This window comes from Zootermopsis nevadensis, unplaced genomic scaffold (assembly GCF_977971745.1).
Source record: "Zootermopsis nevadensis isolate Lab colony 2312 unplaced genomic scaffold, Znev_1.0 Znev_ptg000016l, whole genome shotgun sequence".
NCBI lineage: Eukaryota > Metazoa > Arthropoda > Insecta > Blattodea > Termopsidae > Zootermopsis > Zootermopsis nevadensis.
The window spans coordinates 10923143-10943936 of record NW_028259148.1 but is presented as its reverse complement, the minus strand read 5'-3'; the positions used below and the strand labels follow the sequence as shown (position 1 = coordinate 10943936).

The window sequence follows — 20794 nt, the reverse complement described above, 5'->3', positions numbered from 1 at the left end:
CCACATCTGGCTATGCCAAAAACTGAACACTCATTTGAGGGGCCACAGAATTTCAGGGACATGCAATGGCCACCCTGAAAAGCATTCCTAAAGAGGAGTTACAGAAACGTTTCCAGCAGAGGATAAACCGCTTCACAAAGTGTATTGGTATGCAGGAAGACTGCTTCAAACATAACAGCAACCATTATTTGGCAAGTAATTAAACACAGCTTTTATGGGGCATTTCAGGGATGTAATTGTCACATCTCGTGAAACAAACATATATGTCATATGTTGAAGTTTGAAAAATGGAAATTTATTCTGAACTTCACAGGAAAAAATCTGTACCTCAGAGGATAGCCATTCCATTCTGTTATTCCAAAGATATTTGAGACTATTTTATTGGATCATAAAGTGGTGATTTCAGAGAATAAAGTTAATGCCATGCACTACTAAAAAACCTCATTCTAAGGGTTTTCAGACAGGTAACAAAAGAGGCTTATATTTCAGTGATGACAGCTTACTCTAAGGTAGAAAATTAATTAAACTGTAAACTCATTAACTCACACAACAGCAGAAGAACATTAAATATTGCAAATTAAATTATAATAACTGCAAGAACTAAACAGTTATTCCAATTAATTTCCGTACAAAGCAAGAAGTTAATGAGTAAATTATTAACTTTTCAACTTTACCTGGTGTGGCCAAGAATTTCATTTATGAGACAGAATGCACACTTTCAAAGTGCAGAATAACAAACATTACACTGGCACCAAATGTGACCAGTAAACAACACCGTTTACAATTGTGAAAACAAACATATATTTAAGCCATGAATGCACGACATAAAGGATTCACATTCCTATCAACAGGTGCATTTTTACATCATTTTATGTAGGTCTAATATGAAATCACATTAAACAGTTTGCCCTTATGAGTCCCATGTAAGTTAAAACCCACCCACAAGCATGTGATGGATATGTTCTAATTGTGACCACCTCATTTCCTGGCAGTTTGCTTCCTGCAGCTGCACTGGCAAGTGTCACAGTGGATTCCACATTTAGTGAGACACACTGTATGAGACCACAGACAAGATGATGGAATAATGTGCCTGATAATTGCTACAATACATACACTCCATGTACAGCAGGTATGGGTGGTTGATAATGGCCCTTTATCACTTCAAATGAGGATTTGTCTGAGAAATAAACGAATAATAAAAGACAAAAGTGAAAGGAAACAATGAAGAATTGTAAGGTAAGATCCTTATTTCCTTTTCCTTCTTCAAACATTAGTACTCTACTAATTTTTTTAATATATATACATATATATATATATATATAAAGAACAAAAAGCTGATTACTTATCAAAAGAATTATGAATCTTGTACTTCTTTCTGGGTACGTGGCATTAAAAGAGTGAAGATGAGTCTTATATATAACAATATATTTAAAATTAAAAATACAACACAATTTAATGAAAAAACAATCATATACAGGTTGAGTCAAAAGTATGTTTACAAACTGTGTGTGTGTATTAATGGATCAAAAATAGGAAAGAATGTTTCTATGAACATGTGGCCGCAAATGCTTATTTTTCAAAATAATAGCCATAAATAAGTCTTGATGTATGCCTTTATTGCCAAAGATAAGGACAGGGATGTTTCTTTGTAACAGATGCTCAAAGGTTGCTCCTCCATTCTCCACACATGCCCGAGCACGATGTACACAAGGTTGACGGATTCATTCATACGCAACAGGGTTTCCTCGAATCATCAGGCATGCATTCTGCCAGTACAATCATATAAAGTTTGTAAACATACTTTTGACTCACTCTGTATATATACACATACATATATATAAAAAGGCTAAATAGCTGATTACTTATAAAGAGATTTAAGAACCATGTACTTCTGGGTATATGGCATTAAAGAGTAAACATGAGTCTTATCTAACCATATATTTGAAAATAAAAAATCAACACAATTAATTTGAAAAAACAAATATAACAAAACTAATTTGAACATAACAATCAAATATAACAAAACAATCAGATTCTTCACCGGATGGCGGTGAGGAGGTCTAGGACTGATTTCTTCTCCTGAAACAAGAGATGAAAATCACATCAAACATTTTTATAAATGTCTACAAATGTAACCTTAAAAAATGTTAACATTACAAGATACAAGTTTCCCCCTCCCAATGAATAAGTTAAACATCTTACCTTCCGTGAACGATCTTTACTGAACACTTTCCAGAATCGCAGAGTCTCATCCCCAGCGCCAGTTACAATATCTTCTCTGTCTGGAGACATAGTGAGATTTGCAACCCGTGACATGTATGGATATTTCCAAATGTGTGTGTTGTATTTGGAGTCACTGTGGGTGCTAACCTACAACAAACAATTAAATTTCCATAAAACATAGAATCAAAAGTAATGTAGTGAATTATGAATGTAGAGAATTGAATGTAGTTAGAAGTAAGTATAGTAGACCTTTGCATGTAGGAATCTATTGATTCATTTCCTGTCTAGAGTAAAGCAGCAAGGCTAGTTCACCTTATTCTCAGGATATGAAAAAATGCAGACGTAGCCATTAGGAGTCAGCAAAATAATGTGGGAAAACGCTAACGGAAAGGTTGTGAAAGGAAGTTGAAGTGAGATCTAGAGCAGATGGGCCGAAACTTCGAAGATAGCAGGAGGTTACTAGAATCAAGATGGGCAAGGTGCAGCTGATTGGACTACTTCTAACAGGTAAGCGCTGAGGAGACGTATTCAAGTTTAGTACGGGTGGATGAATAAATATTCAAAATTTCATAACTAGAATATACTAAGGATAAAGTGAATTAGCCTAAATTAAGAAGGTAATGTTTTAAATTAAATGTAAAGTTTATGTAGAACTTAGTGTTAGAAATAAATGTGATAGTCTTATGAAACAAGTTGTAGCCTCATGGACGTATTATCTATCATATTAGCTGAGCATGTTTAAGCTGACACCAGCATCCTTGGGAACTTGCCTTGCTCCATGCCAAGCCACACTACCACATTAGTAAGACTAATCCACACCAATTTATACAAAGTAGAACGTTACAGTAACAATCTGGAATAACATCCATACCAAATTCCTTGAAAATTTGTCAGCCATTCTCATTAACAGGTAATGATGCAAACAATGACATCATCAGTTAATGCACAGGATAATGGATATTGGTATCACTGTAGATCGTAATCCAGCTACCTCACAACTTGTACCATGTCATGTTGGTATTACAGATTGCAGAGTACAATTATGGAGTAGCCTCAAACAGAGTACTTTACATGCCAAACGTCTATTGTTGTAAGTGTATGGTAGTACAAAGAAAACTTATCAGGTCCTCTGCACGGACTCAAACATGCCTAGGAAACACGCATTGGTACATCGCGCACACCAAAGGTATTCTAAAAAGTAAAAAAAGTTTGTCCCACTATACGCCATGTAGGCGTTTTGGGGTGAGTGGAGGTATAGCTCCTCTCTTCCTTGACCTCAGCACTAGATGGGGGTGAGTGGTCAGCATCACGCCCCGGCCGGCTTTACCCCCGGTACCCATTATAGAGGAGGCTGGGTGGGCCCCAGAGCCGGTCTGGACGCAGAGGCTAGAGGAAAAATCCTCTGCCCCCGTCAGGGATCGAACCCCGGTCGTCCAGCCCGTACCTAGTCACTATACTGACTGAGCTATCCCGAAAGGTATTCTAGGAAAAGGAAAATTCAGCTCTTCATCATTTAAATGTTCCTGGTTTACAATGTCTCTGCTAACTCTGGGCAAGTCTGAGGCAACCACAGGGCAGATTCCATACCGCAACCAAAACGGTGATTAGTAAGAGGGTCCCTAAAGTTTACTGAGTGTTCTGAACCACAGTGGGGGGTACGGTACACTTCATTTCCCAAGAATTTATTTTTGGAAAATTTTAAGACATCAGTTCATAAGCAAAATCTGAGAGATGTGGATGAATGAAAACCCTGTTAATTCCTCTGTAAACGACAAGTATTAACCTAATGAAAACTTATTCGATGTAAAGCTGGCCCTTTTACACTGCCAACACAGGGTGAAGGCAAGGAACCGTCCCAAGTGGAGACGACTTCGCAGTTATAATTTTATGGTTACATTAAGTGCAATCTTCATCAAAGTACAAATGTACAGATTTTATAAATTATGCCTGAGGCAAATGGCATTTCAAAATTATTTTTGCGGTGCCCGAATTTATAACTTGTGTTGGGCAAGGCCGTGGTCTAGGCAACACGGAGTTTTCCTCCGTGGCATCCCAACAATTACTCCATTCACACACAGAAGAAGGCAATGGAAAACCACTTCTGGATCATCTGCCAAGAACGTATATGAACAGGTCCCAGTCCGAGAAAAGGATGGAAGGATCCTGTTCATATGGACCTGTCGTCAGACAGAACACTAAATAATATATAAAATGTTAAGGTGAACACAATATATATTTAAATTTAATCTTCTATTTTACAAATACTTCACTATCCGAAGAAAAAAAAATAATAATAATAATATATCTTACTTCTATCAACAATATCGTTCCAAGTACAAATTGCAGATCACATCGACATGCAAAGAACTTGCCAGTTCAGAGGAATGTTTAGACCAGACAGGATTACAGACTTGAGATCCAGTGTTCACACACTGCTTTGGTTGTCCTGTGAGTGTGTTCCAGAAACGAATACACTGATCAGCTGCGCCTCCACCGCTAGCCAAGAGTCCACGTTGGTGCGGGGACCAGGCAATAGCTGAAAAAAAAAAATGTATTTCTGTATATTAAGAATTGTGTCCAAATCATCAGTTTGATACATCATGCTGCATAGAATATTAAAATAAAGAAAGAGAATGAAGGAGGCAGAGATGAGAAATGTGAAGAAATTTACTTTGCAAATTATAAATGCTGCGCAGAACAGTGAAATCAATGACATCCAAAGAATATGAGCACCATATTGGAGAAACCATGAACTTGTATCAGTTATATTACGCTCTTCTCAATTTTCCATTCCAGCACTCAATTACGAATCATGTGAAGCAGCAAATACTATACACAGTACAGGAAAACGAAATGCATTTACATAAAAAAAATTTGGGGGGGGGGGGGGAGGAGGAGGAGATGACCTGGAGTTTTTCAATTAATGCTCAAGGCATGGTATAATGGCATTAAACAAAATTTGCTCCTATTGTTTTCAATCAATCCCTTCCACGATCAATATCTTTTTGAGAATATGAACCAAAACATAACATTCTTTTTATTTCACATTTGGAATATATCCACAAAAATGGTGTCATAAATAAATGTGATTTACGGGCAATGATTGGAACCGATTCTTCCAGCACTTATGGTTTTAAGTGCATGATTTTTCCTGCATCAAAGACTGCACAAACACGTGACAATATAATAACAATATTTATTCACTTCATAGAATCTTATTTTAATCCGTCACAAATGCGGATGATAAACACAATGATTCCTACCTTTCACTGCTGCCAAATGCTGAGTGTAAGTCTGCACAGGTGAATCCAAATGGAGATTCCAAATATTGAGGCGATTGTCATTGCCACCGGATGCCAGGCTCTGCTTGTCTGGAGACCACTTCAAGCTGCAAACCTTTAAACAATGTATATTTATAGTAATTGAAATTGATGACAATAATTTAAAACATATTTTTCAGCTCTAACTATAATAACAATATTAGATGTGAGGTTCTGACCGTGGTGAAGATGTTGATGCTGTTCTTCTGGGTCATGATGCGATGCGGAGATGAAATGTCTTTATCTTCAGAGCTCAAGATGGAGACTGTATGTATGTGTCTCCAAAACTCTGGTATCTATGTCAGTCCACATGGTTTAACAATCCAGAAAAATATTACATCTGTTTTGCAGTAATAACACTTAAATGATTTCCTACTTACCTCTTGTCGATGGCCAAGCAACCTTCTCTCTGGCACAAGACTAGGAGTTCTCACATCACATTGTAAGATAAGTCCATCCCGACTTCCTGACGACACAACATCACCATTCCAAGCAAGCGATCCAACTCTGTCTGGATGGGTCAGCAGCTCATTAACTTGGGAATTTATAGCAACGTCCCAGACCTGCATGTAGCCATGATGTGTGCCAACAGCTATCCCTACAAATGCAAAACACCAGGTCATTATTGTGTCCACTAATTAAAGCAAGTCCTAAATTATATCAGAGGTGATGATGCGTTATCTGTTCGGTAACATTTCCTGGTCAGAACATGCATATCCTTATCTACTATCTACAGCACTTGCAGAATATGGCAATAATTTTTCATTTATACATAATCATGACACCATGGTATATCAAAACACAGACAAATACATTTTGGCTCATAGGTCTTTATGGCTGGAACAGCCTACATAAACAAGGCCTTCACAACTGGCCCCATCCTATAACCAACTTGACTGTGCATAAGTGCATTGTTTGCAAAAATTATGGTAAACATTAAACAACTGACATGTCAATGCATAGTGATAATTTTCCTATACAATTAATAATGCATATATGCATAACAAATACTTTAAAGAATAACAACAAACACAGAAATAACCAAATTCATATTTAACAGAAATAATTTTCAACAATCTGAGTAAAAACAGTCTGGCCAATACTTACGCGCTCATTCCATGCAACTGATATCACAGAGTTGCCATTTCCAGACACATACTTTAATACAGCATCCACAGCAAAGATAGACGCAACTTCCCAATCCCACACTTAACACATTCTCTTAAGACCAATCAATAAGAATGAGGTAGAGGTCATCTTGAAGCTCAGGGGCATCCAACACCTTCAAGAAAAAGACATAACCTTCAATAAATATGGACAAATATTAAAGTACAAAATATGAAACTCACAATGATTAATATAAAGAAGAAGAAAATTAACTATTTCATAATAAACATTCTATCATTGTCTCGTGGCTTGTGTTGGCAGAACAGCTGATCATGGAGTGACAACAGCCACGTCAGCCAATTCAGATTTCATCAGAGACGGGGGAGAATCAGACACTGAGACGGAATGTGGAGTGAGCAGAGATACTTCATTTGTGGATTTTTCAAGATTAAAACTAATACAAAATATGACTAACCTTGAAGGGTATTCTTCATATTTTCCTCCTTCACTTTCTCGGTGCACTAAGCAACTTCTGGCTTTGTGCACTAAGTGGTGACAAGGAAAATATATTTGATCCTGGAATGGACGCTCTTCTCTCATCACATTGGTCTCTAAGATCTTGAATGTTGGCGCCAAGAAGTTCGTTTTTCAGCAGACATGCGTATGCCAATCTCCCACTCCCTCTGTCACCATTTTCACGAGCCTCTTTCGTAGTAAATCCATTCTGGCCAGACTCCTATATTTAAAAACAGACATAAATTTCATTGACATTTCTACAACTGGCTTACATAAAGAGAAATTCATAAAGCTTATAGACAACTTCATGCAAAAGACCTGATGGGAAGTACATCACAAATAGTAGTTTTAAATGATGGCATGATACACTCACTCCAGGTCCAAAGAAAAAAAAAAGTAAATTAATTACCGGGACATACAGCACTTCTTATGTCCTCAATTTCATAATCTGTTATTGTTTTTGTACAGTGCAATTGTAGTCAATTAAGATGAAACCAATTTTTGTGGATAAAGGTTCATTTACATATCTGATAAAGTATTGTCATGAACACAAATTGATTTCATCCTGAGCACAGCATACTCACTTCATCTATCCACTACTCTTATAAAATCACAAAAATCATAACTTAATGAAAAACACTTACTGTGTTCATGAGAAACTTGATGCGCCAACTCTTGCCAGCACGCGGCTCAATAAAGCGATCTCCTGACTGCAAGTAAGGACAAGATGTCGGTAACATTGCAGTTTGAAGTACAAAACAAGTAACGCACTCCTTCCCAACTTAAGAATTTCAACTGCAGACAGGAAACAACAGTTAATGACAAAAGAGAATCAGCAAGGCACAGAGCACATACTAACCTGAAACACCGACTCCTGTCATCCATGCAGAATCTCCAAATTACACAAATATATAGAGGTGGCGGTAGATGGACTTGCTCTCCTCCTTCCCTACTCCAGACCTTCTCCCACCACCTTCCAACCCACATGGTCCTCCTCCAAGACCTGCATCCATCTCTTCCTCGGCCTTCGACGTCTCCTCCTTCCCTACTCCACAGCTTCTCCCACCACCTTCCAACACGCAAGGTCCTCAGGTCCTCCTCCAAGTTCTGCATCCATCTCTTCCTCCGCCTTCGACGTCTCCTCCTTCCCTCCAGTCTTCCCTACTCCACAGCTTCTCCCACCACCTTCCAACACACATGGTCCTCGAAACAAGTGCTTTTGATGATCAGACTATTCTTTAGCCTCTTCCGTGGGTGCATAAGCTGAAACAAAAGACAAGTTTCTGAAGAGTCCTTTGAGCCTTATCTTGCATATTCTGTCTCCTAAAGGCTCAAAACCTAAATAGCTTCGTTTTTATCCACCCTGCCATGTCCATTCCACCTCACCTCCTCCAATGCCACCATGTCCATCCCATACTTCAGCACCTCCATCATTTTTCCTACCTTCATCATGGTTCTAACATTCCATGTGGCCATGGTCAATGTCGCAGTTTGCTTCTGAGTCCGTGAACGTTTGCCAGGTCCATTACCAAATGATCCATCCATCCGAGGCTCTTTTGAGAGTATCCTAACAATATTTGTTTTCCGGGGTGGGGTTGTTAACCCCAAGCCCAACCCCCAACCTGGAGGACCAGGGTATCACTCTTAGTCTGGCTCATCGAATTAGACCTGTCCAGAATGGGTGACCCTACCAGGAGCTGAAGCTCTGGCCGGCATAGCCCTAAGGGTCATTTGAGCACGCAAGCCTCCTCACCCAGCAAAATTTATTTGCCTTCGACAAGGTGGTGATACCTTCAGGAGGAAACAATTTAACTATTTAATAAAACTAATCCATTTAACAAACCACAAATAATTAAACTATTTAACAAAATCTTAACAATTAAGTTATTTAACAAAATACTAAACAATTTAAAAATACTAAACTATTTACTAAAACAATTTAACAAAAAAAATTTCAACTAATTTCCTAAAAACAATATAAGTACTGAATTGAAAACAATTTAACTATTCAATAAAACTAATCTATTTAACAAGCCACAAATAATTAAACTATTTAACAAAATCTTAACAATTAAGTTATTTAACAATTTAACTATTTAAAAATACTAAACTATTTACTAAAACAATTTAACTATTTATGTAAATGACTATTCTATACTGGTATGGACTTGAGATCTTCCAGAATCGAAGCATATAGATCTTCGTCCATTTCTGGGATCTGGAAAGGAAATAAACATTGGAATCAAAAAATGAACTGGAATAATGGGGAACAAGTATGGAAACACATGCGGCGAATATCTCGTGGAAGGCGATCTCTATGGCTGTGGTCACAGTGGCACTGACATCGGTCGTTTCGGCCGAACTCGCCCGATCTTTTCAAACCAGTTGGAAGGCACGTGCGTGGTCTCAGTGCAACCGATCTCATCGGCCGATTATAGCAGATGTCGGACGGTGATCGGGCGAATTCAAATCAGTTTGTTTTTTTCGGCCGATGTATGATTCATGTGAGAGATACAAAGATGGACTGTGAAAAATTGATAAGTTTGGTGCAGGAAAGAAGAAGTTTGTGGGATCCGCGATGTGGTCAGTATCATAATAGAGATGTAGCTCGGAAGCTGTGGATTGAGATCGCCACTTCATTGGAAACTACAAGTAAGTATTGAAATTATTAACATACACAGATATACAACCATCACACATTATAATTAATTATTAATTCAACCATCACGCAGTGTGTTAACAATTGAATTGTCATTTCTGAAATAATTAACGTAACCAACAAAGTTTTAAGGTACATTTGTGACAAGAAAATATTGTTGAAATGCATTGCGAATTTCATAAGCTCTCCGTGATGACCGATTGAAACGTCTTGTAGAGTTGGCCTGGTCACTATCATTGTTTTCATGGGTTGCGTTGGTATCTGATAATACAGACTCACTTATTCCTTATGTATCGATTACGATATTGTGCAATAAGCAAACGCACTTGACAACAGTATCAACGTGACTTCAATGTAATTGTAGTTCCGTCTTGAGGCATCTCCATTTGCTTACTAAGATTCCGAAGGCACATTCGATTGAGCGTCTAACTCTACTCGGGCGATAATTAAAAATCTCAGTTTCGTGGTCATTATTGTTCCCAGTAGGATACGGTCTCATCAAATATTCCTTTAATGGATATCCTTGATCACCAAGCAATACATGAGGCACACTAACATTTGTTCCTGGCAGTGGTTTATTGGGTGGTACGTTGAATGAATTATTTTCCAAATGATGATAGACACCAGTTTCCATGAAAACACCACTATCGCTCCTTCTTACATATGCTCCTACATCCACGGTTATAAATTTATATTTAGCGTCTGCGATGCCTTGAAGATGGATGGAGACATTTTTTTTTTGTAGTTATAAAACATGGAGCCAGATTTAGGGGGACATTTTATGCGGATGTGTTTCCCGTCAATGCTTCCTACACAATCAGGAAAATTCCACAAACGCTCATAATCACTTGCAATCTACTATAGAAATTTGTGATTAGTCGTTGTCGTCAACCAATTTGTCGTCAAAAAATGATGTCATCAAAAATATCACCTTATATTTGTTTACTCGGCATTGTTGTGGAACACAACAATGCCGAGTAAACAAATAACGCTTCACTACCAAGCCAGTCGCATTATCACTGCTCCAGAAGCAGCACGTCGCATTATTAAAAATTGACCGACATCTGGCCTAAAACATCAGAAAAGTGAAAGAAGAAGTTATCAAGTATTTGAAGTACCAACTCTAACAACTCCTACAAGGTAAACTGATACTTATTCAATATATTACGATTACGAAAGTATTATGAAAACTGACTTTTGATCGATTTTAAGACAAAGATTTGCAGGGGTGGCTCTGGACGTAAAAAGTTGACTGAACAAGAACTGTTGGCCTCTGAACAGGGACGTAAAGAAGTACAACATCAGACCTATTTAAGAAATAAAGAAAAGCGAAAGAAGACTTACATTGATAAACGACACCATATTAACGACACACATAGAAAAACAGACGAAGATTTGCAAGGGTGGGATTGGACGTAGAAAGTTGACTGACCAAGAAGAGTTGGCCTCTGAATAGGGACGCAAAAACTTAAACATCAGACATATTTAACAAATAAAGAAAAGCGAAGGAAGACTTACATTGATCAACGTAGAAAAACTTATTCAACAAGAACAGAAGAGCAGGAGGAAACAAACGAAGACTTGCAAGGGTGGGGTTGGACGTAGATCCAGGCAATACTTTTAAATGAGAGGCACGTCAGTAATTGTGTGGTGGGCATTTTCTGTGGCAATAATTAACTGTGAGTGTGTAATTAGTTCTGTGTGATAATTAGGCAAGTACTGGCTTATACCTCACGCCTTGCCAGGTTCTTTTATTCTATAATACGTATTTCTAGATGTGGATACAAAGATTTTAAACGAGTTTAATTTGGCTAAAAATAGGTTCTTGAATCTGCTCAAAAATGTGCAGTGGCGTTGCACTTATATTTTCTTCTGTGTTTCACTTTACTAAATGTTCAGGGAAAGTTATCTTACATCCCAAATAATTCTGCTGGATAAATGTTCCTTGAGTCCTTTGAGATTGCCACCAAACAATTCAAAATCCCAGTTCGTCAATTTGTAATTTTTGTTTTCAACAGGGACATTGAAAGTGAAAGTACATATTGAAATGAAGCTCAAAAGGACCATTTTAAAGCCAATTCTATTAACAATCACACATAATTAAAAATACACCTACAAAATCATCATGTGCTCGAATGTTCAGATATTTCTTAACTGTATAGTTAAATTGCCATTTTGAATTTTCTCTTAAACACATTTTACTACACCATTTACATAGATTAGTGCTTTCAGAAATTTATGTTGGGCCCAAATAATTGTTGTAATCAAAAGGAGAGTTGACACTAACCTCATCGTCAATAAACTGTTGGATTTCAGCATTCTCACTGGCGTCCAAAAATTCTGCCAAACCAAAGTCGTCATCAAATGGCACAGGAACATTTTCGTCGTCGGCCACTCTGTCTCCTGCGCATGACGGTTCGACATACATTGGTGGATTAATGGGCTGCAACGAATTAAACAAAATTCTTGTAACTTAAATTATTGATACAACATTCGATATAATAGTACGATGTCAGAAGACCCTGACAATAAAGAATCAGATGCACATTTATATCCAGAATGATAAAGTCTCATCCTTCATTGCAGTGAACGTGATGAATTTTATGCAGATGCACTCTTCCCAAATGGGATGTGATGAAAATGTGACAGAGGGTTTTGATGTAAACCCAACAGAAATGGTTAAGAGCAATAAATGTTTAATTACAGGTGATTTCAGTGCTCATGTAGGAAATGATGTAATTCTCGTAGGTCAAGTAAAATGGCGACCTGTGTATATTTAATGTCCATATAAATATAAACTACTTGTAACATGTCTTTCCTTTCAACGGCCAGTTTCTTTTTAAAATACAGAATTAATGTTTAAAACTTAGGGCAGAGTTTTAGGGATTTAAGTAGTGGAATCTGCTAAATAAATTCAACTGCGATGCGTTCTTACAAACAGGGGCAGACTTACTTTCCTACTCACCCCGATAATCCAGAGTTTACAGCAGTCATTTTTCACCTCTGACATTCCTCACTCCTTTGTTTTCCATGTGCAAGCGACAGATGTCAGGCAAGTGCAATGACGACGTCTTACCTTTGATGAAGTGACACATTCCCTGCCTGTTGTCTCTGCCCGTTGATGTTCACGGGCAGGCAGGATACGGGCTCTCCTGGTCTTCGCCCTGCTGACGCGTCGCTTCGCAGACTGGCGTCGCAACATTTTCTTCAGGGCCTTTGTGCGGAGAATCTTCTTTTCGCGGGCCACATTGGGGTTGTAGACATAATCTAAAAACCCAAAGAATGACATTCAGATTACAGCATTCCGTACACGGTTGTTTCTGATCCCGTCATTTGACATCAGAGAAGAAAAATCAGTGACATTCATAAATCATGTATTACAGAAGAACAGAAACAGTACAATGTATTTTGATCATATCTAATTGCAGAATTAAATGTTTAAGTTACTCCATTTTAATATTATAACATCTCGATGCGTTTCGATATCTGGGTTCTGTTGCCTTGACTCATAAACGTTTCGGAGAAACTGTCTCCAGCTTTCCTCAGCTTTCTCGTCGTCTAATATAAATATCTCCATTTCCCCGCATAGCACTACAGCCCTGAAGATTGTGAAAGTACCTTTCTCCGAAGCGTTGCATCTACTTATTCGCCATGAAAGCTCCTGATAATACAAAATTAATATTTCCATTACAAATATTAAAATGAAGCAAACATTAATAACACTTTACAGTCAGGTCTTCCGTGTTACGTACTGCCTCAGTATCGAGGTTGAAGTCTCTTCAACTGGTACACACCCACATGACTTTGAGGCTTTTACGGCGGTGGGAATGAGGATGATGATTATATTCTGGATTTTGGTGCAGTGTAGACGTAGCAGGAAAACAAAAAATACATAAGCCGTCTGTACCTTTGCTGATTATTACCACTCCAGCTATGATCAACTCAAATCATAAAGCATGTTACTGAAGAATAAATACTCAGCAACAGGTCAGTCAATCTCAAATATATCTGAATCAGTGATGTCTCTCAAAATTCTCGGGTACATTTTTTGGAAGTTTTCTGACGTATAAGAGAGCTGCTGCTTATTGACATTAAAAGAAAAATTACTTACCAGGATATTTCTTCCTATGTTCTTCATCCGCCTGGCGGGCCCGAGCAAAATACCCTTCCTTGTCCTTATTTTGAATAGTCCTCCACATACAGCCAAGTCTGCAAATAGAAAAAGTGAAACTTGTAAGAATACAGGCAGGTTGCAGGACGAACATCAAGGGTTGCAGCTGGGTAAAGGCAAAGGCAGTGGTGTTTGAGAGCGCTCAAAATGTTTCACTTGTTCTCGACGATCAGAACATTTTCAGTAAATGGAAATAAGATATCCAATTTCAAATTTCACCTCATGCATACTCTACCCAGTGTGCATTGTAGTGAAGGACGATGACATTGTGAAGCAGTTCAGGACGATTATTCCTAATTGCATGACGTAAGTTATTCTGCAGAGAGGACATTTCCGACACAGATTGGCAGGATTTGAAGAAGGTGAAGCTGATGGTATTCGCCGTCTTCCTCGTCGTTGGCAGTGAGTACTTGATACACTAGGACACTACTTTGAAGGTTGCGAGTCTTAATGTAAGAATTGTGATTTAACTCACACTGATTTTTTTAATCACAATTGAATTTTTCGAGGATTAAAGAACGAAAAAAGGTCATTCCGTAATGTGTCATTTTTTCTTGCCTACTATACCTACAACCATTCACACCTACCTGATCTGACTACGCCAATCGGAGGAGTATATCGTGCCCTTTCATATGTATATTTTGGACTTACTTCAATATAACGTGTTTGTCCCCAAAAAATTAGTTGACATGACTTTTTAAGTACACACATTGCTTACCTTAAATTAATTTAAAATACCTTAAAATATTTGTAATTACACCATAAAAACACAAAAATATTATATAGTTATACAGTGTAGGCCAGTCAATGTTGAACATAACATAAAGTCATAAAAACATGTACCTAATTTATATTTGTGTTATGTTGTCAATTATCTTCACTTTTTTAAATTGTTTCCCAAGTGACAGCATTATGGAAATAAAAAGTACAGTGGAATGCGATTCATGTAAAAGATTTTGTGATATAATGTCATCTTTCACCAAAAAAGGCACAAGCTAAATACGCTCATCAGAAACCTCAAATAATAGGTCTGCTGAATTTGAATGGCTTTGAAAACAATTTGTCTTTCACAAATGCTCTGCACATTAAATTATTAACAAATAATTGTCCTCAAGTACATTTTGTATAGAAACTTACCTCACACTAATGTGCTTATTTTTTTCCCCAGGATACAGGGCAGCCAGTGTCTTTCGCCAATCATTGGCGAAGACCAGGAAGGCGTTTGGGGGGCGCGTGATTTTCTGCGCCTGTCCTACGTGTCTCTTATCTTGGTCTGAATCTGTGATCTTAAAATTTCCTGAAAGAAAAGTGGAATCCATATATAACATAGTGTAAAACCTATAAGAATCAGAATATGGTCAACAGTATAATAGAACATGGCTGTCTCCAACGTACGTGGCCCTGCAGATCACTGAAGAGTTACAGACATACAAATCTTAAGTAATACAACATGCTGTGTTAACATATCTGAATGAGGTCTCACTAACATCCGTATAACAGAGAATATCTGAACTGTGAGTAAGAGACAAGAGTTTTGTGTTTCAAATGACTGGTCAGTTTCTGTATCCGTCAGCCGTAACGAATACATTTCCTAGTATTATTCCAGTAGTATTCAGGTAATAAAGCATGCATTGATGCACACAGTACTCAGAAAAAATTATTCCTTGGATGACATTTTACAGAAAAAGACCGATTTCCTCTTGCAGTCCTACTGACATAAATTTGAATAGTTTATTTTACAAGCTCCCTCAACTGCAGCCATTAAGTACTGCACCATATGAACATATTTCATAGGTCCTTTTTCACCACATATGACGCCTCCTCTGGTTGAAGATTGAGGAGGATGTGGCCCTCAAATATAAAAGTAGATGCAAATAAGCAGTCATAGGCAGCCAAAAATAGCGGCCCTTGACTTTATGCTGGATGGGAATTTATAATCTGTCACTGTAATGATCACACAGTGTTTTTACTCGGTGTTTCAAAACAATTAAGATTATTAGAATTGACTATATTTAATTCCACAGATCAGTTACAACCACCAGATGATTTTGTAGATGTAGAGAAACACTACAAGGTTCTTCTATGTCTTTAGTATATGCACCACAATGTACACAACAAATGGCTAGCGATATTGATTTTTCTCCCATGTGCTTTGTAGCATTGTTTCACAGACTAGAAGAGCCACACTCATTTGGCCTCGTAGCTCTGGCAAGGACTGGCATTGGTGGTCTGTAGATGCACACATTGATGACAAAGATGATTAATATATGACAATTCAGACACTATCCCACTGTAGTAATATCTGTGTCTAAATTAGGCCAACTTAATATTAGGTAATAATAATAGGTAATGAAATATTAAAGAAACAGTTGATGGTGTCACAACAGAATTTTTACAAAATTAAATGTTTTCTAGTAATGCCCATTTATAGTATTGTTTAAAGAACAGAACCTAATGGATGTTGGTGTGAGCTCATCATCTTATCATAAGATTTTTTGAATGTATTTTGCCTCATTCTGTCCAAAAATTGATAGTACTGACAATGGTAGAGATGAGAAATGCACAAATACATGCAATTTTAGTTGTAAACCTTAAGGAAAGTGACCTCGTGGAAGTGGGAGAATAATGAAAATGATATGTAAATAGTATTATTGAATTTCTCTGGCTCACGTTACCGTCCAGGGGTGGGCTGTTGGTAAACGGCAACAAACATTTTGATTCCATAAGAGCAACTGTTCCTGATTTATAAGAAAGCTTTTCAAGAGTTGTGTAACTAAAATACGTTGAATGCACACATTTACAAATTTTGAATAGACACAATTTTTATATTTCAGTATTTTCTGTCTATCTGATAAGTTATTTCCATAAAGCAACTAACTTATTAGCTTTGGTGTATCTGATGCAAGTAACAGTGTCCCAACAACAGTACTTGCTAATTTTTCCTTCCATCCAACTTGCTTTCATTTCTTGGTAGAAATTTGACCTAAGAGATGAGTGAAATTTTATGTAGTTACTTGTGGATCAACCCCTCTGTCAAAAGTCTTATGATAGTCATAAATGATACTTTTATTATACTAATGCAATCTCAACTTATTTTAATTTAAGGTCACATTATGGAGGTAGGAGTCCCAAAATATTTAGGGAATAGGCTTATGTATATAGAATGAGAAAAAACAAACAGATCTACAAGTCGCATACCTTGAATAAATTAAACCACTTTAATGCAATCTCCTTCTGAGTTCATCTGCCCATAATATTTACAGTATCATTAAGTCTTCTGGTGAAAGATGGCAAATTAAGAAAGAAAGAAAAAATTGTCATTATGGGCTCAAATTCACAATAACACTTGAATTAAATCTTAAGCTGACCACACAGAGCATGTTCACTTTATTGTAAAGCTGCCTTTTAACGTGACCAACCACTAATGTTGTAAAACTGCTTTCTCATGAATTTTCATAAGGAACAGTTGAATGGATTTCCATCAAATTGGATATTAGGGATTTTTCAAGTTTTCTGCACATTAAACTTCTTGTAAAAAATTGGCAAATATGGATATTTTACAGGATTGAAATTGTTTCTCAGGCAAGATGTTGAACATAAATTGCCAAGTAGATATTCATTGATGCAAGAATGTTATTAGCAGTAGTTGTAGAGATAAATGGACCACAAGGTTGTCTCGTGCTGTCATTTTATAACTTGGAAACCAATGGAGTAATTTTGATGACCTTTTGTACTGAAGGCACTTGTACAAATTTGCCAAACAATCCAACATGTCCTAAAGAGGAGCCCAAATAATAAAACATTTTCAATAATTGCTGTTTATACGACAGCAAAGTTAAAATATAACAATGACAGCAGAGCAAACACATCATAATCTTTACTTTCTTGGGAGGAGAGAGGTCTTACCTTCATCATCCAGGACACTGTTGATAAAGTCATCTAAGTCTTCCATTGTCGCAGTACTAGAACACACAGAGAGAACAGAATCAGCGATTAAATTCAGCCAACATACTTCTGTCTGTATTTAAAAAAATGACACTTTTGTGAAACTTAGCACCAAATTAACAGACAATTATTATCTTTGTATCACATGTTAAGGGTAAATAGACCATATGTAATGAAACTAGTGTTAATGGTAATCCATTAGTTCAGTTTGCCTAAATGAATAACTTAATGGTTATAAGTACCTGGTTTTACTGTAAGTTTATTTACAAAGGTACCTGCAAATCACCAGGTCAGGATGGTATTAACCAAATTAATTAAATAGGTCATATTCTCGTGCCCTCTAGACAAGGGCTGAGTGATCTGAAGAACCCTTAAGTAAGAATGATGTAAATGCAGAAAGAAATAATGAAAATATTAAACATGCTGCACTGCACAGCCCTTGATGATCCTGCTTTAGAGGAAGTGCAATATTCAAATTACAAAAATAATAAGGCTTCAGGTGAAGACCCTGTTGCTGACAAATGAAGAAAACATGGAGGTCAAGTATTATTTGTTAGAATATATAAATTAATATTTACGATAACAGTCCCTGAAGGAATGCCATCAGAATAGATGGACGGTTTGATATGCCCAATTTTTAACAATGGGGACGAGTATCATTGTAATAATTATGTTAATTGTGACATACAAAATTCTGTTACATATTATTCTTTGAAGACTTATTACATACATCAATGAGATAAGAGGGGTGGATGTGGATTTTGACCAATGCATCATGACCAAATACTTGTGATGAGGCAAGCAATGGGAGTGACGTTCGTTTTACAAATACGAATATTATTGGTGTTACAAGCATATAAGTTAATCCCTCTCCAAATAATGAGTCAGGCAATAAGGCTATACTATACTTTGATGTAAATTATATAGAATAATTTCTTGCATTTCAACACTGCATAAATTACATAAATATATAATGTATTTTACAGGCCTACTATGTGCTTTAATTTACTGCTCAAATACTTTCATTAACGTTGATGTTAATTTGCATTAATGCGGACGATATGGTAGGATACGATTACCTTATATTTGGTTTTACGTATTATAAGACGGAATACATTTCACATGTTTTCAGCTAATATTAAATGTCTCTTTAAATTATAATTATTGTGATGTTAAAATTTAAAACAACATTGACATCATCTTTAATGTCCATGCACTTAACATGTTTGGTATTTGCATCTAACACTAAACCTTCCATTTTCACTCATCAATTTATTATCCAGCTATAACTGGATGATGGATGTTACCGTAATAAGGCGAATTATGCTTAAAATGACAACTATTTTCCAGAAAATCAAACAACACTCACCAGTCCTTGTAGCAAGATGTTCCGGCCGTTTGCATTTGAATGTATTGGCACATCACACCAATCACAGCGATGCTCAATCATCCAATAAGAGTCGAGTACTAATAAAAAGCAGGATTTAAACTAATCTTGGTAATTAATTTATATAAAATATATTTTAAGTTAATAATAGATGTCTCCTTAAATTCGAAATTTTGTGATAATAAAATTTAAAACAACAATTACGTAATCTTTAATATCCACGTTGTTACTACTAAATATTATAATGCGGTAGCGGATGCACTCTATGGAGTACTCTAATTACTATAAGCAGAGGAGAGCACTTACTTGCTCGTTGCGCCATCTTTCGCGAATTGATGAACTTCTTCCGGTTTTGGTAGTTCTATCAATCATTTGAATTGGCATTATGATCGGCTTTTCTCCCGGGTTCTTCAAAAGTGACGTTTTAGACTCCCACATTTCTGCGGTTGTATGTTGAGGAAGCAATGAAGGAAAACTGAAAGAGAAGTTCAGGACAGTAATAAAGGATCAAGGGGAGAGGATAGCAATGTTAAGGTTCACTGATGATATTGCCCTTTTGGCTGAAAAGAAAGAAATAATAATCTACAGCACAATATGTGTGTATTCATTTTGTAGTGTGTTTCCAGGAGTCGCCATCTGACGGATGTCAGCTGTGTGTGTGTGTGTGTAGTGTAGAGTATTGTATTGGAGACTGTAATGTTGGACGTGTGTCCTTCAGACTGTGTCTCATGCGCAAGAAGACATCAAGAAATGTATACACACTTATTGTGTCCCAGAGTGCCAACAATTGTGCATGCCTCCATGTGAATAAATTTATAATATTGTGTTAATTGTCAGACCACAGATTGCAATTTTAAACTTACTTTTTAAATTCTTGTAATGAAAAATTCTAGACAATGGAAAGTTGCATACAACTCTGTTTCACAACAAAAAATGATTCCATAACGGCCTGGAGATGATGAGTGTATGAAATGCGCCCAGATTTAATTTTATATTGTTAATAATACAAAATATATTGTGTGCTGGAATCTTTGTTCTTTTACAGACTCAGTATTTGTTACAAATGGACTACTACAAGGTACATCTGATATGTATTGAATGTGGAAGTTTAAAATCTACAGTGACATTTATGCAGAATGCAGCAATTTCAAGCCGACATTTTGGAAAGGGATAGCATGAACAGATGTTTTTCATTTCTCTTTTTTCCACTCTCCCTTCATTAGACTCAAGAATCCTTCAGCTTTACAGAATTCTATTTAAAAATTTTCGTGTGAATATAAATCCATACATGTTTATCCCTGTTGACTAGTTGGCAAGGAAGGTGTGTAGGAATATCTGAACCTCTTCTGTAATTGTACAAAATAAAATCACAAACAGTCTTTTACCTTACAAATTATTAAGCCCATTATTATGCAGTTTTCACTATGCCCTATCCGTTTCTGTCCTAGGCCCAATTATCCTCATCA

General features: G+C 36.8%; 1 protein-coding gene, 2 long non-coding RNA genes and 1 pseudogene across 5 annotated transcripts in view; 2 read left to right on the top strand and 2 right to left on the bottom strand.

Moving 5' to 3' along the window:
* Positions 1-8294, top strand: part of LOC147873757 (uncharacterized) — a 65457-nt gene extending 57163 nt beyond the window's left edge. The window contains exon 2 of the long non-coding RNA XR_015535397.1: positions 8251-8294. This is a non-coding gene — a long non-coding RNA (uncharacterized LOC147873757). The remainder of the gene's footprint in view (positions 1-8250) is intronic.
* LOC147873758 (fizzy-related protein homolog) lies at positions 274-8179 on the bottom strand (annotated as a pseudogene).
* Positions 8039-19428, bottom strand: LOC147873756 (uncharacterized). 3 transcript variants are annotated; one of them, XR_015535388.1, is made up of 8 exons: positions 19311-19428; positions 17903-17958; positions 15134-15293; positions 13937-14034; positions 12902-13092; positions 12113-12268; positions 8251-8429; positions 8039-8154 (listed from the first exon to the last, which is right to left on the bottom strand). XR_015535388.1 is itself a non-coding variant. In XM_087349920.1 (7 exons), exons 1-7 carry the CDS (start codon positions 19361-19363, stop codon positions 8328-8330), a joined length of 816 nt encoding a protein of 271 aa, XP_087206046.1. In that variant the 5' UTR covers positions 19364-19428; the 3' UTR covers positions 8039-8327. The 3 variants fall into 3 exon arrangements, 2 of the variants coding, with proteins under 2 accessions (XP_087206046.1, XP_087206047.1); XM_087349920.1 differs by having other exon boundaries at positions 8039-8429; XM_087349921.1 differs by lacking the exons at positions 8039-8154; positions 8251-8429 and adding an exon at positions 9174-9384.
* Positions 15289-20707, top strand: LOC147873755 (uncharacterized). The gene is made up of 3 exons (XR_015535400.1): positions 15289-15510; positions 19292-19439; positions 20374-20707. It is a non-coding gene; the product is annotated as an uncharacterized LOC147873755 (long non-coding RNA).
* Positions 20708-20794: the final 87 nt, after the last annotated feature.